The sequence below is a fragment of the Acanthopagrus latus genome, chromosome 15, assembly GCF_904848185.1.
Source record: "Acanthopagrus latus isolate v.2019 chromosome 15, fAcaLat1.1, whole genome shotgun sequence".
In the NCBI taxonomy this organism is placed as follows: Eukaryota; Metazoa; Chordata; class Actinopteri; order Spariformes; family Sparidae; genus Acanthopagrus; species Acanthopagrus latus.
In genome coordinates this window covers 13,240,164-13,265,597 of record NC_051053.1, presented here as the reverse complement: position 1 = coordinate 13,265,597, position 25,434 = coordinate 13,240,164, and the positions used below count along the sequence as shown (strand labels likewise).

At 39.5% G+C, this 25,434-nt stretch overlaps 1 protein-coding gene across 1 annotated transcript in view; it reads left to right on the top strand.

Annotated features, from left to right (window-relative positions):
• The first annotated feature begins 10,419 nt into the window (after window positions 1–10,419).
• Window positions 10,420–25,434, top strand: part of wdr11 (WD repeat domain 11) — a 56,702-nt gene continuing 41,687 nt past the window's right edge. Inside the window, exons 1-8 of the mRNA XM_037124388.1 lie at window positions 10,420–10,639; window positions 11,762–11,873; window positions 14,554–14,707; window positions 14,960–15,133; window positions 15,488–15,689; window positions 20,724–20,889; window positions 23,745–23,847; window positions 24,560–24,758. Coding sequence (XP_036980283.1) covers window positions 10,554–10,639; window positions 11,762–11,873; window positions 14,554–14,707; window positions 14,960–15,133; window positions 15,488–15,689; window positions 20,724–20,889; window positions 23,745–23,847; window positions 24,560–24,758 — 1,196 coding nt within the window. The 5' untranslated portion in view covers window positions 10,420–10,553. The remainder of the gene's footprint in view (window positions 10,640–11,761; window positions 11,874–14,553; window positions 14,708–14,959; window positions 15,134–15,487; window positions 15,690–20,723; window positions 20,890–23,744; window positions 23,848–24,559; window positions 24,759–25,434) is intronic.

Here is a 25,434-nt window from a genome sequence, read left to right as displayed (position 1 = left end):
AAGCTGATTTCACACTATGATGGGTTGACAGCCCTGATCATCCACTCGCCCATGGTTTTTGTAGAGCCTGGATTAACGTTCACTCCTGTGAATGACAGGAGTTCAGGGACAGTTTGCTGACAATAGTAGCTTATAGTGTATATAAGAATACATAGGCATAAGACTTTCAGTATTTGTAACAGTGTCGTCCTTGCTGAAGTGAAATATGAGCAGGCGCTTTCAAACTTTCACTGTACAAATGATCCTTCTCTTTTTTCGCAGCAGCAGCAAATCAGCGTTCAAACATTTTGGACTGCTTGGGCCGCGTTATTCCCATGTCTAGAGCCGCATGTGTGGTCTTAATGTATGACCGTCTGCCACTGATCAGTGATGGAATGTGCAAAGCATAACTATAAGACTCCAGATTACAAGGCAGAAAGTGTGACAGCTCAGCCATCTTACAACTGTGCAGTGTGACCGAGGTGCTGATGCTGCTGTAGTCCAGAGTGCAGAACAGCGTGTTGTCTTTCTCTCTAACTCTTCTCTCTCAACAAAAGCTAGAGATATCACTTCGGAGTGGGGAGCTCTGATGATAAAGCTGCTTATGACTGTGTGTGTTTATGTGATTGAGAGACAAAGAAAGGAGATGAGAAGGTGGGGCGTGGACTACTGCACGGAATATGTTTTTGTGAGTTGTTAACAACATAATCGGAACCCTGCTTTGTCAACCATTTGGCCACCTGCCCGAACCTGTGATGTTTTCTTGTAACAGACCCAAACCCATTTGACCTGTGGGTTAACCTGTAGTATTTGTGCGTTATGGGTCAATCCACTCGTAAGGCCGATTAGTTAGGTCTCATCTTGTCAGGTTGTACAATAGTTGGGGGAAAAAAAGTTCCATACATCTTCCATTTTCTATCCGCCCTTACTGCAATGCATGTATTTCCCTTCCGGCTCTATTCATCGAGATTTAACATGACAAATACAAGACTGTCTGACAAGGGAGAGCACGAGACAGAGGCGTTTCATGAACAGCCTGAGGTGAAGATTTACTCCTACTTGAAGGACCATAAACAAACTTTTTAACTGTATTTTTCCTTTGGTTATTTCTGTTTATATTTCAGGTGGCCTTTGCCTGTCTCTCCCTAACATATTGCTCTTCTCTTCTCTTCTAACACACTGGCACACACAATCACACTTGTGCCAAGGCGGCAGTCAATTAATATTGAGCTGTCATGCATCCTTGCTTTTGGAAAGTAATTTGGCTTAATTGAAACTTGGGTAATTGGCACATAAGTCGTCCCTGGTCCAAGATGGAGTGCCTCTAATTCAAGCCCACACATGCACCAGTGAACACGCGAGTGCATGTCACGTGCATGGACAAGGATATACAGACAATTAAGTGGTGCACCGGTGAGTTCATTATTATATTAGAATATGTCTTTAATCACACTCTGTGTGTTGGCTAAATTTACATTGGAAAGTAGAAGAGAGTGAGTGAAGAGCGTGCAGCAGTTTCTTTGTAACTTGTAATAATGAGTGTCTGAGCTCTGGATTACTGCCATGTCTATTCTGCCTCCTTTGCGAGCATCAACCTTGAGTTTGCCTCACTCCCCGTCTGCTTCTCCTCGACTTTGTGCCTTCCATCTCATTTTCACTCGTGCCATTATATCCATTTCACATTCAGTTTTGCATGAAATCGGCGTTCTTTACTTCTGCAACGCCTACAAGATCAACACTGTTCAAACGTTAAGCAGGGCAGTGAAAACATTTTATCTCCATTTCTTCATGTCTCTTTCTTTGCTTTCAATCTTTCTGTCTTTCCACGTCACCGCACCTTGCCATTATTAAGTGTATCCCTGGCAACTGGGTCTACATTGTTTTCATTACCAATAACTGTATGGTTGCCAGAGTCAAACTTATCCACTTTGCACCTACAGAAGCTCTTCTCTCCCGCAGAAAACGCTGCTCATGAAACACCTCTTCACCATGTCATACATCTGAATAATATATGCCAAGTGTCTAGTTTGATACATAGGTTTAGCACAACTGCTTTGTCGTGGTTAGCAGTGCTGGGTCAGGCGTGTGTGTGCTGACCAATCAGGGGAGAAGTGACAGGAGGTAAAACAGAGCGGGGCTGCATCACTGGACAGGATGAGAAGACTGATGTGTTTATCGAGCATTAGAACATGTTAACCTATTCTAGTAGTAATGTTAATGAACCTGACAAAGTGCAGAATATATCCACTTTAATTTTTGCTTTCTACTTGGTCCAGACCAGAGCCAAAGAACTATGTCAGATAAAATCATTATAGTGTCAGCCTATTAATCAAGGACATGTGGGCCTCCAAGGCTGTGAATTATTGTATCATGGATCACAAAAAAATATGCTAGTGATTACCAAAAGTGATTTGCATGACTTTAAGTCATCTACAGCTGATCATGTTGTTGGCGATTTATAGGCCTCATCATCACATTAAGCTGGTGAAATACTTTGAGAACCGCTCTCATGGCCTCTGCACCATCCCCGCGCTGCTGTAACTAATAGTCTGTGAAGCCTCGTCTGCCCTGCATGTTGAATAAAGTCTCACTGTTTTATGGAAGCATCACACACCCAGGGTTTAATTCATTTTGTTTATACTCCTCAGGGGAGACGCTCGTTCTCTTTAACGGCATTTCATGTCCGACCATCCGTCACCTTGTCATTTATTAGATGTTAATAAAATGTCGAGACGGCGGCCACAGCAAGAATAAGTAGTGAGCTACGCTGACAGCCACATCAGCATATGTGGTTTGTGTTGATGAGGCATCAAGTGTGGCCAGGAGACTGATCGCACCAATTATGGATCTCTCAGGGTCAGGCTTATGTGGAACCACGACACCACTACAGCCAGTACTATTTTCACAGTTCCTAGAAAATGATGCTGACAGAAAAGAGCAATACATAGTCATTTTTTCTCTTGTTTTCTTGAGGCCGGTCTACATAAATTCCTTTTCATCATATAGCGTCTCATTGTTGTGTTTGCTGAGTGCTTAGTGGTTGATCGAGTCATTTCTTTTAAGGTCTAAATGGCTCGAGTCTGCAGATAATGGCTCAGAAAGGGCTTAATGAGCAGAATAATGCATAGTTTAACTAAGCTCCATCCCACTCATATCTCCACTATTAGGGTCGAGAATTTGTGCATACATAAAAACTAGAAGGCTTCTCAAATGTTAATGATAATCCCCAATTGCTATTACGCTTATTCATGAACACTCATTTCAACCGACATTTCAGAGATAAAGAGACAGATAGGTGGACAATTAAAGGAAAACCAACCAATTATCTATACAGTAGCTTCGCAGTGATGCTCATGGGATGAATTCTTTCCTCCAAGAAAAGCTCATTAAGGGATTTTATGTTACTGCCTGTGTCGGTTTGTTTGTCAGTTAGTTTTGTCTGTCAGCAAGATTACAAAAAAAAATCTATATAACAAATTTCCACGAAACTTGGATGGAGGATGGGTCTCAGCCCAGAATAGACCCCAATAACCTTTGCTGTGGCTCTGGATAAAGGGAGTTTCTCTCTCACTTTCTTTAACATTGCAACATAGGGCACCTTTCTACATTTTAGTTAAATTTCTCAGGGAATATTTCATGGATTTTGGTGAAAGAAATTAGGCGTATTTAGCTGGCTAGTATGGATGAGTGAGGACAATTTGATGTGGATCAAAAATAAAAATCAGGGTCTACAGTTAAATATGTTGTATTTGATAGGTGAGCACTCTGCTGGGTGTCATCTTAGTTTAATGTGATATTGTGTCAGTTTCAGAAACAAAGAAAAGGAAAAACAACATACAAATACAATAAAAGGCAATAAAACGATCCAGTGAGGGAAGACGATTTGATAGATAGATTAAGATCAATAAAATGCAAAATATAATGCAATATGTTTAACAGAACTAAAACTTTTAAAATCAGGGATGTCAGTTCGAAGACATTTCAGTTACATAGTTATACAAAACATTACAACTAAATGTTGTTAGGTTTGGATTTCATGGGCTGCTTCCAGTCTTCCCACACTCAGAATCATTCTTATGAAAGATTTTCCCTCGTCTGGTGTTCTGATGACGCTGGTAGAGTGCTCGTAACAATACTAACAATAATAACAATAACATCAGGTAAATTGCATTGTCCTTCTTATTTTCTGCTCTAGGTCTGTTTCTAGGTCTAATGAGTGTTGAGTGTTTCAGTGTGTTTCTACATCCATCTATGGATAACAGTGGGAGTGGAAAAGACATCCACATGTGCCCTTCTCCAGAGTGCCTCAGGTTTATGAAACTGAATCAGATGTAGACACAGCATCTCTTTGCATTCACACAGTTTTCGTTTTAGTTTGAAGGTGTATGCATCTGTAGATTGCAATGCATATACATTTCATTTTCATATTCAACTCATTATTCAGTGACCCATAAAATCTACATTTTTCATGCTGGGTGTTGTTTGTACAGTTTTTTGTTTTTTTTTTTGTTTTTTTTTTTAATTTTTTTTCTTTCTTTTCTTACTTTCATCACTTTAAAGACTTGTTTCATATGCATCCAAATGCAACCAAACCTCAAGGTTTTGTAGTAGTAGTGCTTTTGAACATCTCATCCAGCTCAGTTGTCATGGAAATGACAATGATAAATATCCATTTTTTCTACAGAAGTTAAAAAGTCCTGTGAGTGACATATAAAAAAGGAACATCTACTGCACATTTCCATGACAACTGGGTCGCCTTTATTTCTCCTGATTAGGGTCACATGACATAATCAAAAGTTCAAGAACAGCTACTTTATGGATCTTTAAGTGTAACTGCTTTGTCGAATGCTGTTTTGTAAGGTCTTGAACTTGACCGAACTCCAGCTTCAAATGTGCAAAATGTAAGAACACAGTAAGGTTAATCCATTGCCAATATCCAACACACACAAGCACTCTCATCATCACCTACGACTTTGCCCTCAGATGTGGCTCAGACACTTTTATTGCTCTAAAGAGATATTGTAAAAATAAGCGGCCTTCATTTGCACTGATGTGATGAAGATTACCTTGCAGTATCTGTCATTTGGGGCAGTTGTGAACGTGGAAAATATATGCATGTGCGATACAGGTGCAGCATTTATTTCTGCTTCAATGAAGTGGCGATCCTCGACAAAGTAGAAAATTATACATGTGCTGTATATTTTCAGCCAGAAGCTATGCTGCAGGCTGTTTCTCTGTAGTGAGGCGGAAATGGACGCTGAGTATTCGCTTGCAATCAAAAGGCAACACCCTGTGTTTATCACTTCCTGCCCCTCCCATAGATACAAAGTATTATATGTCTGCATAGATAAATGGTTCATGTCATTTTGGCATTTGTGTCCTCCCTGTCACTCTTGTTTCTGCTATATTTATGATACATAAGGTGTGTCCGTTATGTATCAGTTTCCCAGTCTGAAACAATACACACTGAGCATAAAATGATGATTCATTTTGCTGTTACAAGCCAGCAATTTAGAATCAATTTCATACCAGCACAGTTTAATAGAAACAGTGCCGCCAATTACACAGATGACAACGCCTTCACTCTACGACTCATTTAGGCTTTCGTTAATATACATATGGCAGCTGTTAAATTGCCTGATGATAAAAGTAAATCAGGGGTATCTCGTGGGGGTCTCACCTCTCAAAGTGTGACATCATAACGCATTCTGACATCTCACGCCGTAACCGCCAGGCGAGACTGTTTGAAGAGAGATGTTAACACATTCTGGAGGCATGATTCAAAGGGATGGTCTGTTCACGTGGATCTGACAGGCTTCAAGAGCAACAGAGGATGATGACAACTTTCTGCTACCTCGATATTTTCAGGCAAACTAAGATGCAACACGGCCAGACATTAGCTTGAACCTCCCATACGGACTACTATGGTTATAGAGAAATCAATGAGAATTTCATGGCCCTGTTGCCTCTGTTTCATCTTTCCCCTGCCCACTGTGCTCGCAGAGGGAGTTCTGCCGATGGTAAGATCAAGTGGATGCGGGCAGGATGCCAGAAATGAGCGTGCACAGACTCTGGGGGGAAGCTTCAGCTTGTCATTAAATCTCTGTTTTCTGGGAAACATAAAAACAGACATGAATGAGGCTGATTTTGTTATGTGTCAGTTAAAAGTCTGGAGGACAGATGATGATGGTGAGACGAGCCACATGATACGCCTCTTGGCTTTTTTGGGGGGCTCTGACAGCACATCTGTTGTGTGACTCTGTCATTGTGTTCTAACCCATTAGGATTTTCCTGTGACTTTTTTACGTTCTGTTTATGCTTTTTGATATTTGGTTAAAAAAAAAAACAAGAAACCTCCCAGTTCACAGGAATTCTACTTATACGCTGGCACTTTTTGTCACTGAGCAAGAAATGTGTTATCTTCCATTGATAGAACATATGATCTCCAAATATAGGAATTCTGCAATGTGTAAGCAAGTCAGTCATTTTTTCAAACTGACAAATGTATGTTCTTGTGGTAATGGTAGCTCCTGTAGGTGACACACAGTAGCACAACAAATCATGTAAGCCTTAGCAACCAAACTGCATAATGTAATCATGTGTTTTCTTACTTAAAAAATCCTTTAATGTTAAATAATCACTCTTCAAAGGAATATGTCGCTCTTAAAATGAAACTAGGAATCCCTAAACCATTTGTTTCAGCATCTTATATTTGTCGTGAGCCAATGCATTCAAATTTTTCCCTGTGAGGAACATCGCAGAGCTGGTTGGCGGGCGTCAATAGAGTGTGTGTGTGAGTAAACAATGGATATGGTCACATCAATAAAATACTTCAGCTTGCTCATAAACACATCCAACAAATCCAGGTTGGATTTACAGAAAGGTAGCGGAAATAATGGGGACATTTTACACGGCTGGCAGCCAGGACTCGAGTGCACTCCGAGCACTCAGGCTCTAATTGGGTTTTTACGTGACCCAAAGTGTGATTATCCCTGCTCTCCATTTTCATTACAGAGCCTTCATTACACATCGCAGCCCAGGTCCCTTGGACAACACCGCCATGGAAACTTCAAGGCTTCAGGGAGAAAAAAGAAGAGAATGAAATAAAAGAGTGATTTATTTGCTTTCACTCTGTCAAATAATGCCTGTCCTGAGAGGGTAACCTGACTAAACACTGCCTTCCTGGAATGAAACAGGGGAGAGCTGAGGAAAATTAGTTACTGGTGGAGAAGTTTTTGCACCTTGCAAGCAGAAGACCCAGATAACTGTTTCTCAGGAGTTCCTAGAGAACAAAACAGAGCTGCAGGACAGTGGATATTACAATCGTCGTGCAGCCAGAAGGGACTGTCCTCCCGCGAGACACCGCGGCTGCTGAGGTGAGCCTAACCTTGAGTGTTCAGGTGTGAGAGGAGAAGTCTTTTCATCGAGTTAGTAGATAAGAATATATTTCCTAAAATGTCAAACAATTTGCCAAATGTGGAACAGTTAATACACATGTGAATAAAAGCTGATCACATGTAAACCACATTTGAAAATGTGGAATCAACGTAACAAGAAGCATATTTCGAGTCAGTTTATGCTCCATGATTTGTTTACGTTTGAACTTGAAATTGTCAAAGTTTTAAGCTTTATTCATTCTTCATTTTAAGCTCACATGAAAATATTGCCAATTGTGAAAATGTGAAACGTGGAATTCCCATGTGAAGATGCACATTCTATCTAATTTCAGGTTTTGCTTTTCATTTGGAAATTCCACCTCATCTGATCTTCTACTGTATTTGGAAATGTGTATTCATATTGGAACGAAATATATTTTCACATGTTGAAAATTTTGTTTACCTGTGACAAAATCACACATTTTCAATTTACAGGTAAAATTGTGAATAACTAAGGGTAGTTATTTTAATGACTAAACTTAACCAAACCTTTACCATAGTGCAATCGTTTCTCTTGCCGCTACTGTGAATTTGCATAATTTTTGGAGAGCCTCTTTATGTGTCGCTCTGACAGGAATTACAAACAATGTATCATGCTGGACATTCTGCAGTCCTATTTAGCCAGAGACAGAACCCTGATTGGATGCTTTTGTCTTTCTGTGTTAACCTATCAGGCCAAACTGCTTCATAACATAATAGCATGTCAGGCCTGTGTTTTGTTGGGTTGCTTTGCAGTCTTTCTGGTCAGAAATGACCCAGCGCAGCAGCAGGTTAAATTACTATAATTGAGCACAAAAGATTCTCCCAGTCTGAATGAGATAGATACACAGCTGCAAACGTGTTTCTTATATTAAACAGCAGATTGCCGGGCTGATACATAAATGTGACTCAAGAAATGTTATAATAGCACACACACATCAGGTGTATGATGTTCTATATTAGAAGCGCATGAATGGGTAGTTTGACAGTAAATGATAGATGGTAAATAGTAAAAGGTGATGAAAAAAACATGGCTTGAGATTGATCCCCTGACAAAATTGATCGAGGCTTCACTTACAATGAACATGTTTTCGGACCATTAGCTAACCAGGACAACTCAGACCCATCATTCTTAAAGAGACACTGACATTTTGGGAAACATGCTTGGTCTCATGCATTCAGAGGGGAATATCAATACTGCATAAATTGAATTTCTGTGCATCCACTCCACTTCCTCGTCAAAGAAAGAAAGATTTCAAATTCATCAAACAAGCAGTGAAAAATACAAATTCTGATCAAGTGCTTAAATGAGATGCACACACATTACCTCTAAGTCTGCAAATTACATAAGGTCTCGGATTAACAAAGCTAGGGAAGAGTCAGAAGTTGTATAATAATTCCTATATCAGCTCAGTGTTGTTCCTGACGACTGCAGTCCTCCAATAATTATGATGGATATGACAGATTCTGGGTGTGTACATTGAATGTGCAGAAAACCGTGACCAGGAGAAGATTTCTGGCAGGCAGTCAAACAATCTGGATGTAAAGGGTGATGCAATCTTGAGTCAACAAACTGACAATTAACATGCAAATCAGGACACAGCTGCAGGGAATTTCTGACAAAAATCCAATAACCATATGACAAAGCAATCTATGGAACCTGCTCATTTAGTTTGTCTGCCACAAGGCAGTTCTAAGAAGACTGGAATTCCTTTCCCTACTGTATACCCAGATATGTATAAAGGACCTAACTTACAATATATCCAGAGAATTAGAATCATTTTGTTAATTTCGAAATGTTAGAAATACTTATTAAGTGTATTATTGATAGATCGTAAATGCAGTACGTGGTAAAGGCCATAACCAGACTGATTGTTTTATCAATGAGGCCACTAGCTTTATAATAACACCATTATCAGTTCTGCATTTGCACCCATGAACCATGAGCAAAGAAGATTTAACCTTTTGTCATTCAAAAGGTTTCTTTCAACAATGAAAGAAATGCCCTTCAGCGTTAGTACTGTGGAAACTTGTCTTGTTGAATATGCCCCAGTAGGTAGATAAAAGATATATCTTTCTCGAAATGTCATCTGAGATGTTCAGAACTGTTCATGATCTGAAAGTATAGGTTGTCAGTCTCCACAACAGGTGTTTTGTCCTGGGAGTCCTGGCTGTGTGCTCTTCACCAGCCAGCGCACCAGCTTGGTTCACTGCAGGGAGAAAGTGCCACCAAATCAAAGGCAGAAAGACTTTGATGGTTTGAGCTGCCAACAGTTATTTGAGGTAGTTTAGAATTAAGCTTCACAGCTGTGATGGCCAAAAGCCTCATCTCCCCTGTGTGCTGCTTCCAAGCCCGTCAGGCTAAAATTTGATATCACCACCTTCCTGCGGAATGCTGCTCCTAGCAGCGTAGCCACAGTGATCCGCCTGAGGTTTCATCAGTATTTCAAAGTCCTATGCATCCACACACACACATATGTTTGCTGCTAGAAAATAGTTGTGGTTCCATTTATAAAAACTGTTTAAATTAAAGATGCCGTAACTGATTTATCATATATATATATATATATATATATATATATATATATATATATATATATATATATATATATATATATATATATATATATATATATATATATATATCTTAATCAGTAACTGATATAATAAATCAGTTACGGCGCATATGTGTATATATATATATATATATATATATATATATATATATATATATATATATATATATATATATATATATATATATATATATGCTTTCTAAAGTCTATTAAGATATTATTGTCGCAAGACAAGCATGACAAAAATAAGAAAAATACGTGTCTTTATTTTTTCAGTAACTATGCATCGTAAAATAGATGTAAACTAGATACAAACATGAGGTAATATATAATATAGTACGTATGAAATGCTATTTTTACCGGGAAAGCGTAAGATAATTAATCAATTTCAATATTTTGCTCCTGTGCAGTGAGAAGTCGGAACCCTTTCACGCTGGGATTTTGTTCCCACACGGCGTTCCATTTCGAAACAACGCGTCACTTCCTGTTACAATCCTCAACACAGCCGAACCATATAAGCTAATCAACTGTAGCTGCTTTTGGTGAACAAATGTTAATGTGTCGTAGATACTGATCAACAATAATGATTCCATACACTGTCAACATCAAACTCGCGGCTCGGACGTTGACTGGCACTCTCAATTTACAGAATAAAACCGCCGTAGATTGGTAAGTACTGCATCTCTGTCCTTAGCATTATAGTTAGCTGGTTAATTTAGTCAAATGCGCGACGGACAGAGGATGTTTACGACCTGTTAATTACATTGTCGTACATCGTTTCATTTCATTGTTTCCCTTCATTTCTGCCTCGGTACATTTCAGTGTTAATCGATGCTGATAATGCAGATTTTTCCTCATGAAAACAGAAACACTTGAAGGCTGTCATGTGATGTGATGTGATGTGATGTGACATTTTGCTGGGCCTGATCTATGGAAGCCTTAGTTTTACTCCGCAGTTTTTCTCCGCATACATGGAGCTGCCAGTCATTAATTTATCACACATTTCAGTATTTACTTGTGAGACCTCTTACTTTATATTAATCACCTCTGATGAAGACTGTCAGTGCAATTGTTCTCGATGTTGTTTACCTCAATCAGGTGGAGAAAATGTGAATTGTATGCATTTGTTGCGCATATAATAGTTAAGAGATTTAGGTTTAGATTGTTTTAATTTGATTTACAATCACACAATGCTTCAGCCCTAAATAAAGTCTGCATTTTGCTTTAAGACTTGAAAGTAGGATTGCAACAGCTATTTTTTATTATGTTGATTCCCCCCCCCCATCAGTGTGTCCCCTAACACAAGTGAACATCCTCAAATATCTTGTTTGTCCACAACCCAGAGACATTGAGATAATTGTAGTAGAGGAGTAAAGAAACCTGCTGGAATCAGAGGATTTTGACTTTTTTTCTTTAAAAATGAGAAAATTCTATCTAAATACTTACTGATGAATGTTACAGATGAAAACTAACCAATTAATCAATTAATTGTTGCAGCTCTTCTTGAAAGCACAGTCTATATATGAGTTTCTAAATTGTATGCACACTGAAATATAAAGATGGATAAGGGCATGGAGTGGAAAGCAGTAATTTGCGATATGTATACCATATTTAATGGAAAGATCTGGAAATTGTGCTGTATTATAGTGCATCACTTGGCTCAGTCTCCCACTTTTGTTCTGAAGTGGAAAGAACTTTCCGTTCTCTCACAGAATGATGGCCCCATCATTCACCTTCTTCATGTGTTACTTTCCTCTCCCCATCATTCTCCCTGGCTTTCATTTACTGAAGGGGTTGGCAGGGCCTGATAGCTCAAGGATGTCACTCCAGTATTCTCATCATCGATCCAAAGACGGCCCAGACCATCCAGGTGCTGGAGAAGCACAAAGCTAATGTTGTCAAGGTGAGTTTCCCAAGTTCACTTTTTTCTTCATGTGTTTGTTTATCTACATAGTATGGCTGCGACTAGTGATTGTAGTCATCTTTTGAACACAAGAATAACTTTTTTCATGGTTATTTTCTGGATTAAATTGCAAATAGACAGGGTGAGACGGCAAATCCTCTAATTTGAGTGGCTGGAAACAGCAAATGTGTTATTTTTGCCCGAAAAATGAATGGATCATTCAATCAGTTGTAAATATTGTTGGCAATTTCTTGTGTATGTATAATTGACTATTCAGTTAATTGACCAACAGCTGCAGCCATGATCCATAGGCCACAACAAATACTTTGATTTATTTCAAGGACAGCTATAGGAGAAAAACAAACACAAAAAGTCCACACAGAAGTTAAGGTAAAATGTGTTAAGTTTATGTTGGATGAAGAAATTCTGTATTGGGCACTTGTTTTTCTTTTTGCCTGTACTGTTTACATTTTCAGTCACAAAAAGTGTGTATTGAATATGTGATACCTCCAATCAAAAATCTTTGGCCCACTTACTGTACAGCATGTCATACTGTATGTCCATTAAATATATGTCCATTTCTTGCACGATTTTGTGCTTTCTAAATAACATACAAACACAAACCTGCTGAAGAATAATATGTTATCACCTGGTATAAATTTCAGTATTGTATGACCTTCAGTGAAGCTGTCTTCCTCCCTTTCTGGCAGACAGATTCAACTGCTTCTCTGTAAGCCAACACCAGATCACCAATAAAGGTTGCCTTTGCTTTGACAGAGAGTCCTGAATCTTTATGTGTGTTTGCCCATGGGGTGTGTTTGTTTGCTTATGTGTGAGTGTATCTGTTTGTGTGTTTTGCAGAAGGGTAAATAATGGACAATAAATTCTACAGTGATTATCAGTGCCTGGGCTCTATCTGAGGCTCTCATTCCTCACTCTGAAGCACATTTTAATCTTGTAAGGCACCACAGCCACAGCAGTGGGCCATTTCTCACCGCCACCCAGCCTGACACAAGCAAGCCTGCTGAATAAAAAAAAAAAAAAAAAAAGACGAAGAAGAAAAAGTAGTCACTAGCCAAAGTAAAGCACGCCTATTCAGGAACAAATGCATCAGAGACAGAATCAATTATTTAAACACCGGCTTGTTCATACACTCATTTGTCTTTTTTAAGTCTTGAGCTAGCATTGGTTGCATTTCAATGTTGTCCCATAAACCCACATTTATATGCACTAGTTAATGAGAGGATCTTTATATCTGTCGTGTATGAAAAAATTTAGCTTGCAGCTTTACAACAGATAACTTACATGCATCAGGTGCCTCACATGAAAAAGATGTAGAATGTACATAGAAACAGGGATGAAATGCAATGATTAAAGGTCCCATATTTTTAAAGGCAGGTCTAGGTGCTATAAACACTGTAATCCATGGAGATATGCACACAGCGCACAGCCCATATTGAGAAACTTTGCCTTCAAATGAGCTGTCAGGACTGACTTAATGGTGTGATTCTTCAGAAGTGAAGAGATACATTTTTTTAATGTTCTTTGTAAATACTGTATATAAGTGACTTTGTCGTTGGCTTACCTGATGTCTATTGGTAATGTTTTCCATAGCTTTGGGGTGTATTTGATATAAGACTCTCTCTAAAATTATTCTGGGAACCTTCAATAAACCTTCAATGATTGCAGCATTCATGTAGGCAAACAGTGAACAAGGGAGTCAGCAGTGTAGCTTGTATATAAGGAGAGGGACCTTTGAAATTGATTGTTATTGTTTACAGGTAGTCAGTGCAGAGAAGCTACCACCAGACGTATATGCTCTCTCCACTTGATGTCCTGTAGTTGGCGATTATTAAAGGCAAAAATACAATTTTTTTAACATATTTCTATTTGTAAAAAGTCAAATCTGCGATATGTTTGAGGTTTCTGAATTCTCTTTTCATCACCTTCTTAATGTGGAACTTGAAGCTTAGATCTAAGTCAAGGGTAACATTCAGATAAGACCTCTAATTTGTCCGAGGGAGTAGATTTAGAGCTTATCAAACAGCATGAGAAGACACTCAGTTTTGTCCTTGTATAACTTTTTTAATTGCTCATCCATTTATTTATTGCCAAAACACAAGGATTAAAGAAGAAGTCTGTGGTATTATTTTGTTCGACGAAGATGTACAGTTGTGTGTCATCTGCATAACTATGGAAACAAACATTGTCAGCAAGCTTCCTTGTGAAACCTCAAAAAAAATGTCCAGTTTCTCAGACATGTGATCAAGACCAAGACTGACATAAAACTTCCTCCATTTGAAGGATGTTTTGAACAACACAGTCAGAAAGACCAGACAACTTTTCATGACTACTGATTAAGAAATAAGGGTCAGTGGTATCAAATACTGCTCTAGGAGGACAAGATTTTAGACCCTGTTTTCATCATAATTAAGTGTGATTATTTTAGTGCGAGCAGTTTCAGTGCTGTGGTAAAGCCTTATTTAAATTCCTTCGGGATATTACTTTCCTTAAGAAAAGAGTATTTGCTCTGGAACTAATTAGTGTTATTCTCAGCGCCTGTTTTTTTTTTTTTTTTTACTTTATCCAAACAAATGGCAACAAAATGTGGAAATATTGCAGTGTTTCCATAGCGACTGCCAGATGCTTAGCATGTCTTTTGCGATTTTGTGTTTGCTAGGTGAAATGGTCCAGGGAAAACTACTACCACAACGTGAGCTCTCCCTACTGTCTGCGGCTGGCTTCGGGTGATGCCTCAGGAAAGATCATAGTGTGGGATGTGGTCAGCGGCACGGCTCACTGTGAGATCCAGGAGCACTCCAAACCTATCCAGGGTATGAGATCTCAACCCTTCCCCTCCTCGTAGGCTTGGATTGATGCTTTGTCTAACAGCACTGTGCTGGAAGGGGACATTTCCCCGGCAGCACTGCCAATGAGAAACTTTGAATTGTTGCTCTGTTGTTGGCCATTTGTTTTCATTAAGATGCTCTTACCATCATTCTCTGTCTTTTTCCCTGGCGCATACTACGCCTCCATCCTCTTCGTTCCCACATTCTGCTCTCTGTCTTCTTGTCTTTCTCTGCCAGACTTGGAGTGGCTGTGGAATCAAGATGCGTCTCGCGATCTGCTCTTGGCAATCCATCCTCCCAACTACATCGTTCTGTGGAACGGAGACACAGGCACCAAGCTGTGGAAGAAGAGCTACGCTGAGAACATCCTCTCCTTTTCTTTTGATCCCTTTGACCCCTCCAACATGGCGTGTAGGTGAACAACATCTGACTCAGCCTAAACTTATTCATGTTTTCACATTCTGACTCTTTTGCCCACATGTGCATGTGTCTAATCTGTCACTAGATTTATGGTTCTACAAGCTCAGTATGGAATGAACGTCAATACTACTGCTGAATATATCAACAGATATAAGAAACACTGTGCCACCTTTAGAAAGATGCATGGCATTCAAATATGTTACCGTTGGTAACACCTAATTTTCAGAAGCAGAGGTAGAAGAAAACAGACATTTTTTTCAAGTGGCAGATGCACAGCTGCCAACACAACAGCTGGGACAACCAGATGCATCTTTGGATGTTTTTTTTCTCTGTCTCTCTTGGCAGTGCTGACCAGTGAAGGGATAGTCTTTATCACAGACTTTACCCACTCCAAGCCACCAGGCAGTGCTGGCAAAAAAGTCTACATCGCCAGCCCCCATGCAAGCCCCGCCCACACCAAACCAGCGCCTGCTGCTGCTCCGGCCCCCACCGGCGCCAAGAAGGCCCTTAACAAGGTCAAAGTGCTCATCATCAATGAAAAACCCACGTAAGCACCTCTATTAAGCATTTATGTTCTCAGTTGTATTTTAAAGAGACATTATGTAACTTTTTAATCTCAAAATAACAGCTTCAAAATTGTGTTGATCACAGCATTACTTGCATGTTTACTTCAACAGTAAGATTTCAACACAACATTGTTGTGACATCATGAGTGTTGTTTCTAGTTAGCACCTTCATTACATCTGACAAATTGTTACAGACCTGGGATTTGTATTTGTGATAGTGGTTTTCCAATCAGCAACTGTGTTGGGCACCAAAATTAGACAACTTGCCAATTTCTTTGTAATGTTACTTTAAAATGTATGAATATATATTCAGCATATTGTGAACCATTTTCAAATTTGGTGAATTAGTCTTGCCCATATATTAGTTTTACACAACATGGAACAATACTGCTTGAATGGAGATGGGCATAAACGTATTTTTATGTGCCAAAGACCCTTGAGTACTACACAGACGTTTGACCTGGGAATGAATGGCGATTGTATCCTTTCACACTGAAGACAAAGGCCAGGTGTTAGTAGGTGTTAGAGGGTTTTTTGTGCAGTGTGAATAAGCGAATTTGAATTCTCCCATAACCTTGTCTGCATTTCAAGTAAGGCCCTTTCCAGTTTTAATCTGGCAACTGGGACTGAAGGGCATCGCTCTGGGTCACCTTAACAGAGGTTTATGCAAACAGAGTCCCGAGAGATAATATGAGCAATGAGCAATTTAATTTATGAGGCTCAGGTCATCTTCAGCTACACTGTTTGTATGTGCCCCTGACCTGTACTAAATGTGCACCTGTCAGCATGCATTATGCCCTCTTCTGCCGGACGACACATGCAGGCACTGTCTATGTCTTGCTTGAGTGTAAAAAGCAAAGCAAAATATGGAGTCTAGTGAACACGTTAACAAAATACTGAATAAGCCTGTCTGTTTTAAGATTTTGAAATGCTGCTACTTAGCACTATTGGATATACTTTTTTTCTGTAAAGTGTGCCTCTCTTCCATCTTTTTCATCAAGTTCACTGACCTGTTGAAAGTGCATTGTTACTTGTTACACATAAGAAAACTATTTATCACACCAGAGGGATTTGCTAGAAATTATGTTTCTGTATTAGGATAATATAACAGACTTCCATATCTAAGTTCAATAATAGGTTTATCATATTTTCTGTTTTTCTTTTGTTTTGTTCAACTGAGTGGAGCGTTTGATGTACAGCTGACCCTTTTTTCCATCATAGTTTGACGCTGATCAGTTTGACTGTGTTCAAATTTAAGCTTTTTCTGGATAGAAAGTGTCAAATGAATTAACTTTACATCTGGTGATAAATCAAGATAAGTGTGGAAATGAAGGGCCTAGATTTCCCGGAAGAATAGTGAAAGATTTGATCATTTGGCAGATTTACTGCACTGCCTTCCAATACAGAGACACGTAAGAAGTAGTGGCAGACCTAATTTTTATTTAATTAAGTGACAAACTTGTTAAATTGTGTAAGGCATTACATTACAAAGTTTAGACAGATCAGGAACCAAAGGCTTTTTTGATGTACTGGCAGCTTCCTGCCTGAGCGGTTGAGACTGTCAGGCTTATTTATAGCGGCAGCACCCCTGCCTCTCTGTCCACCCACCCAACCAGCCGTAATAACAAACACTCCATTAATCTTACTTGCCTTTATTCTTTATCTTGCCTCCCTCGTGTGTCCGTTTCAGTCTCCGTGCCTTGTGTTGGTAATTGACACCTTCTTCCGTCACCTTTCACACAGTATATAATTGCTGTATTCCTTCAGTTACCCCTGTTTTTGCGTCAATTTTGGATGTTTATCATGTACAGGGTTACAGTATCTTCCCTCTTCGGCTCTATCTGCTTGTGGTTGATAGATGGGTGTTTAAACAAGAACCTCTTATATAATAGAATATCCTGCACATTAATGTCTCATTAGGTAACTATTTAATTTGTTCCTTTTATCAAGACAACAGATATTAGCTTCACACTTACGCTCACATATGCCTGGTCCTTACACTGAAACACACAAGGACAAAGTAAATGGAATATATTAATAATATGATTAATACAAATTAATAATGGAATTTATTAAGAATAATGAATACATTATTCACAAAGACATACAATTTGCCATCTTAAAGATTTTAGACAGCAATTGTTATCATTCTAACCTCATGTAAGGTTTAACTTTCCAGATCCCAGAATTCTTTAGGGAAAAAAAACTAATTGAGCAGCTTGTTTGTGAGAAATGCATCAGTGGCTCATTATACCAGCTATAAAAAAAAGTCATCTAATCCTATATATTGGCTTGCCAACACAATTGTGAGTTTCTAATGTCAAATTTAGTGAAGATACCAGCTTTTCATTCTCCAGATTATTCCGACTTTTAAAACAATGTGCCATGCCAACTGCAATTTTACAGAAGAGCCATTTGTAAGAAAGGTGTGACTGCAGCCACCATCTAACCGTTCACTGTAGCTGTAAAAGCTCAATGATCGCTAACCACAGTTTCCTGGGACTGCTTCAGAATAAGGAAATGAATGCTTTTAATGTGACGCTGTGGTAGATTGTTTTACGTTTGCATTGGCAGCAACTTAATACAGCCCTGACATGGTGCAAAGACAGTCGACTGTAAAGAGTGACTAAGTAAAAATAACATTGGTAAAATACATGTTCTATGTAAAGGCCATTTAAATTCAGTGTGGGGATGGCAGACCCCGCCAAGATTTGTTTATATAAATACATTGAATGGCTATTGCAGCAAAAAGTACCCTGAGCATAGATGGTATCAAAAATGTGGTTTGATATCATTAAAATATTAATGATGATAACTATAAATACATATTTAAAGATAAAATGTTTAACATGTTCACATGTTTGTGTCTGAAACTAGACCATATTTATATCTTTATTTTGAGTTGTGCACTTACATCATCCCAAATGTTTCCAACAGTGTTAAAATCCTGAGAAATCTGTAATCTGTAATTCCACACTAATTGCGTCTTTTGTTTTTTTGATTGAGAGACACCAAGCAACAGAAATTCCATACTCAGAAGCTAAAGATTAGTGAATTAGTTTAAAATATTTATTGAAGGCTAGAAGTGCAGGGACGAAATGGAATCTAATGAACGTTAAATTAAAGATAATAATTAATAATTAACAGACATGTTCCCCTCAGAGGAAAGGGAAGCACCCAGTTAAACCCTGTAATTTACAAAGTTTATAAAAAAAAAATGAAAATCACAAAGGATCAGCTGGCTATAGATCAATAAGTGCCTGACCAATTGAAGTGAGCAAGTTTTATTTTGTAGAAACAGTGTTTTGTCTGTTCTAGACAACTAATGATTTATGAGTGTTTGAAGCTTAGTGGTTTCTTTTTTTGTCCCCTTTTCCATTTCCAGCTGCTGCTGGTCTTCTCTTAGCCAAGACTGCAGGGCCTCAGTTATAAAACCTAATTATGCACAATGTGCAGATCCAAGCCAAAGTCATGATTTACGCAAAAGCCGCTTGGCTGCCAGTTTTAAGTTGTATCAGTTTTTTCAGTATTGTCTAGACCTCAGGAGCTGAAGCTGAAGTGACTACATAATGTATAAACACTATATTTGAATTTAATGTCCTTTGGGGAATTAATGTTGAGATGATTAAATAGTAGGTGGAGCAGTAAGTTCTTTGAAACTTCAGTCCTCTTAGGTACCCTCCTGTGCTATCAAACACACCTTATTCAACTCGCACTTTCCGTAAGAGCACATTTGTGCATGTGCCAATGTATAACTATGTATGATCCACTGACTGCTGATGGCTTCACTCCTATTTACTCCAAACAGGGAGAGATGTGAGGACTGTGTGATGTTTTGGAAATTGGACAGCAGAATTTTTGGGGAGGGTTTTCAGTTACTTTCTTCCCTCTTATCTGGTTTCCTCTTTCTCTCTGAAGATCTTTCTGCTTCTTTTTTTGCATCTAAGACACAGAAATCTCCTTTGTTGTTTCTTTCTGGTGTTTTGCCTTTGGTGGCACCGATATTTCAGCCCCAAACTCCGGCTTGCCTGACTTCAGTAAGCTGTTACAGTGTGAATTAGCTCAGTAACTCCTAAGGGTTCCCCTTTTTGAGTCCATTTTATCTGCTACGCTATGCCCAGGGTGATAACGATCTTCATTGTGTCTCTCCTTTATTTGATCTCATAGTGACCTGAAGGAGTAAAGCCGTAGAGATGAATTATAGCTACAGACCTGCTCATAGATTCAGTGAAAATCAGCCCCTCTGTTCCTTCTTGTGTGCGTCACTGCTTTGCTGTCACATGGAGAGATCAAGCTTGGCTGCTTCCTTGGATAATAGAATTTGTAATTAATTTAAACACACATAAAAGAAGTTACAGCAAACAGGCGTAGCTGAATATTTCTGGGACTCTTATAATCATGGAAGAGAGTTTTGTCTGACACTGCCAATACCTGCTTAATTCATCAGCCTCCCATCCTCAGACCAATTTCAAATTCTGCCTCATTTGTCTGTGACTCACAGAGATCACAGCAGTAATAACTAATTTATTCAACCCTCTTTATGGGAAGGCATGAATAACGTTTCAAGTTGATTTTAGAAGTAAGACACTTCTTGTTAAACTTAATAAACTATTAGACTTTTTTAAAGACTTTCTTACCCATCATCTCGCTGGTGTTCATCATATTTGCATATTTCCTGAGCATGTGTTGTTACAGCAGAGCCTTATTATCTCTGGTGAAGTCCAAAGAATAAGGCTGGAAATATATCCTGTTATCTGGACCTTCATTTCAAAATATATTTTTGGGGGCTGTGAGCACCATCTAGTTCTGTTATGTCTGAGAGAAGGCAGACATCTCTATGGCCAGTATCTCCAAAACAAATCGAAATAATCTAGATGGATGAATAAGAAGAAGAGTGTGTATTTTTGATATTGGTGAGAACTCTCCCTTCAAAGAAAGTAGGGTGACACTAAATCGTATTTCCTTTTTCTATTTTGTGTGCTTTTCCACCCTCCTGTGCTTTATGGTGCTGTTAGTGCGGAGGCGGTGACGTTGAACGACTGTCTCCAGCTGTCCTACCTGCCATCCAAGAGGAACCACATGCTGCTACTTTATCCCCGAGAGATCCTCATCCTGGACCTGGAGCTCAGCCAGACGGTGGGCGTGGTGGCCATCGAACGCTCTGGGGTGCCCTTCATTCAGGTGAGGTGCTGCATATATGTACAGCAAATTATCTTTAATGAGGATCTTGGTAAGACTTGATGGAATCTGTGGAAATTGCACACTTCAGAAAAGTTAATCTTGTTTTTGGTGTAAACAAGGTGAATCATTTGCCAATTAGATTAATTTTTCAAGGTGAAAATATCAATTTGATGGTGAGACACTGTTGCTGTCCATTTGAAAGTGACAAAGATGACTCACACAATGTTAGTTCGACGTCTTAGTTGGTCACAGTGTGATAAATAGAAGCAGTGCTGTGCCGTCTCTCTCTAACACGCTTCCTACATCACATTTTCTCCTCCCCTCAAATGAACCCGGTGCAAAGTTTCTACGTTTATTGCATTATTCGCAGGGCTTTACCCAAATCTTTTATGGATTATTCTTCCAGGAAGCCAATTCTCCCTGCCATGAATGATAAAGTTCTCTACTTTTTGTCATCCCTCGCAGTGCTCACCTCATCAAGGTTTGACAACTGCACCGCAGAGTCACGCAGTCCATAGTTACAGCATAAAAAATCTCACCAGCATGACTCGTCATCTCAATTCTTGTTCCTTTCTTTAGTTGTGTTCACCTGTGACCTTTATGTGCCAATTCCCTTCTTTTGGAGTCTGGATTTGTAATTGAAAATTGATGAATGCTGTGGGGGTATTAGATAAAGGATTTGTCACAGCTGCAGAGCCAGTAATAGAGCAGAGACTGTCTCTTAATGTCACTCTGCTCACTCTGCTTTCTCTCCCAGCTCCGTGTCTGGCTGTCTGTGAGGGAGTGACCATTGTGGAGGCTTAGCATTTTGCTGAGTGGATCTTATAGTTTTCATAGTGGTGCCTCTATTCTATTTGAGCCATAATGTGCCCTTTAAAATATATAGCCTTGAAATTGTCCGTGCATGGACCAGTTTACTGCTCCTCAGTTTATCATTGCTGTCAGTTGACATTTTCTGTGTGCGGGAAGTGTGGTCTGTTCTATTTTATGTTACTTCCATAAATCATACTTTTTGGGGGGTTGTCAGTGATCTTGTTTTAAATAATGGATCCATGGTTAAACAGTACAAAGACAGAGAACAAGCCTTTGTAGTCACAGAGTAAGACCTGAAGTCACAGAGCAGGGGTCTGAGGGGTATTACTCAGCTCTGTCCAGCCGATGCCTCCCTTCTCTAAGTGTTATAAAGTGCTTGTCACGCAGCCAATTTGCATGACTGATGACATAGCTTCAGCAAAAGCCAGGCCGGAGTGTAACAGAGCCAAGGAACAACAGGGGAATAAAGACACAAGAACATCTATACTGCACGCTGTCGGGTGTGGCACATACATAATGTACAGGGTTGCCAGTACATCAGGTACATGTGCAGTAGCTGTCCAACTGATGCAGTGGGTGGGGATCTGGATTTGAAATGATTAGCAGAGAAAGAACACCAAAACTGATTAGAGTGATCAAAGCAAAATGCTCTACAAGTCCTGAAACTGCCACTTTAAAATTTTAACCTTGAAATTTGAAAATAAACTGAGCGTTGCCAGTCTGTTCACCTTCATGATGTTGCTGAGTATAGTTGATCCTCTCTACATAAGCCTGTCAAAATGAATGCCGTCTGCTTGTTTCACTCGCTGAGAGTTCACTAAGCTGGATTGCACAACAAAATGCAAGTTGATGTCCCTTTATGGCACACGGCATCTGGCTAGTGTGTCAGACAGCACAAACACACTTTCAGTGATATTGTTATTAAATTTGAACTTGGACCATATAAGATAACATTAGAGTGGACCCATTGTGTTTTCCAGCTAAAAAGGCCAACTACAGGTTGTCTGCAGGCTTATTCTTTCATTAAAACATTTAGCAAATGCACTCTTAGAGGTTAATGCCAAAAGCACTTGCAGAGCTTCTGAAAAGTAACCTTTCAAAACAGCCCACAACCATGCCTGTACTCCAAATGGTTCAATGATAGCTTTAAATTCCAGGATTAAGATGAGGCTAAGAAGTTTCACAGCCTGAGGAAAGGACCTGCCTCGTAGTCTGGTGGTACACTGGCAGACAGTTCGCATCTTTTGACTTCTGCATCTTCTGACAGCTTTTGCTTTTCAGCCAAAATCGCCAAATGTCTTTTGGTTCCAGCCTCCTCAGTTTAAGTATTTTTTATTGTGCCTCTGCACTGGCCATTGCCAGAGATGTATGTATTCATGTTGTCTGTCTGTCTGTTTTGCAAGCTAGACATCTCAAGAATGCCTGGAGGAATTTCATCAAATCTAGCCCAGCTGTCCAGTTGGACTCAAGGATGAAATGATCATGTGTTGCTGGTCAAAAGTCACACACAAAACATGTTTTTTCAGCCATAGCTTGAGAATTCATAAGCAGACTTTGACAAACTGTAACACACATGTTTGACAGAATAAAAAGATCAAGTGATGAAATTTTTTATCCAAAAGGTCTGTGGTAAATTTCACGGTGACATCACAATGTTCTGTAAAAACAAGTTTATGGACATTATTGAACACAATAGCTAAAAAGACTGTTAGTTATATTTCACATTTGGTTAGATAGTGAGTTGGTGACACTAATCCTGGGTTCCAGCCTTTAAACTGTGTTTATTCTATCCATCATTTTGCACTGTTTTTGTTTACGCGTCAGATCAACATGAGGACTTCTAGCTCAGCTTGGCTGAGCTCTTGCTAACATTTTTGCCAGTACAGAGTTAAACAGAATGCCATTAAGATATTGGTAATGTGTTTTGACACATGGATGCAGTGTGTACAGGCAAACTTAAGTACCAGCTGTTCACCAGTCTTCAAAAGACAGTTGGTTAACTTGAACATCACCTGTTTCTCTCTCTATCTCTGTGTGTGTAGGTGATTCCCTGCGCTCAACGGGACGCTCTCTACTGTCTCCATGAGAATGGTTGTATCACTCTCCGAGTGTGTCGCTCCACTACCACTCAGGAAGAAGCAGCAGGTATGAAAACTCTCCAAGGAGATCTACACACATGCATGCAGGCACATGCTTATTGTACTTTACCTAGAAACCACTCTGGCTCCCAGTCATCATCCATTCAGCCAAACTGCACTGCAGTCAGCCTGTAGTCTCTCTCTATGCTCCAATGGGCATTTAGCCTGTTACTCACTCATTTATCTTTGGCTTAGTGTTATAGGTCAACTGTATGACTGAATCTCCCTCTCTTACTGCTGTCTGCTATCTCTCCATGCTATTTCTCTTTCTCCTGCCGTTTGCTTTTGTGAGCCTCTGACTTACTCACTCTCATTTATTCACTGATTTTATTCTTATCTCTGTAAATCCTTCATTGTATCTCTGTTCTCTGCTCTTCAACTTTTCTGTCACACACAAAAATTGTCTCCTGCGGTCTCCCAATCACACTTTCTCCACCTTTTATCTACTACTGTCTCTGTTTACTTTGTCTGTTTGCTTGACCATCAACTACTTAATGTTTTACCCCACATGTTCTATTTCCTGTTTCTCCCGGTGTGTCACCCCTTTCTTTCAATTGTTCCCCAATTTGCTCCTATTCCTTCTAATTTTTCTCCGACCATTTTTCTTTCTTTTCTACTCCCCCACGTTTTCTCAAACGTTCTCTGCCCTCCTTTCTTTACCACTCTTATCTCCTTCTATATGTCTACTTTCTTACTCCATCCCCTCCTCTCTCTCTCAGACCCTGAGCAGAGTGTCCACGAGCTCGTCTACGACCTGCGTTCTCAGTGCGATGCCATCCGAGTCACAAAGACGGTCCGGCCATACCGCATGGTCGTCTGCCCTGTCAATGAAAACAACGCTGCGCTGATGGTCAGCGATGGAAGAGCTATGCTGTGGGAGCTCAAAGCCCACACCGCCAAGGCTGCTGCCAATCCTAGGTATACATACACACACACACACAAGTTGCAGGAAGAGGTAATAGATAAAGGTTTGAATACAGGTAACCTAAAGTGACTTCAAACTACATAAAAGTCTGAGCTAAATTTAGTCTAATGTGACTAGTGCAGGTAAGGGGTGCAGGGAGTTAAGCTGTCGTTGATGAGCCCTTCTTCTCTTTTATCGAGCGCTCCCTCACTGCTGTCGAGGAGACGGTTTTCTGTTTTTCTCTCAATGTCTTCCTGTGTGAAGCAAGGAGAGGTCTGTCTGCCTGTGAGTGAACCAAAACCTGAATTTATTTTGGGCAAACAAGAGAAATCTTCAGTGCTTCAGTGAATTGAAGAGAGGTTGGCATGCTGGCGTGTGTTTTGTTACTTTGTGATGAATTGTCTTATCATAGACTTGTTTGGAATTATTTGCTTCAAACATGTAGATGTTTCAAGATAGTGGCAGCTGCTGGTGACGCTTAATTTTAAAGGTCATTGTACAGGTCCAGCAATTTCTTGGTAAAAAGCAACACATTTCAAAATTGTAGTCACACCCAGATTATCACACTGATTAATTCAACCCTAACCCAATCATAATTATACATTTCCAGGAACCTTCCAACTGGTTTCTGTTTAAATTCTTCTCATTATGCCATTTTAATTTCCTAGTAGTTTCTGTCTTAGGTCCGGC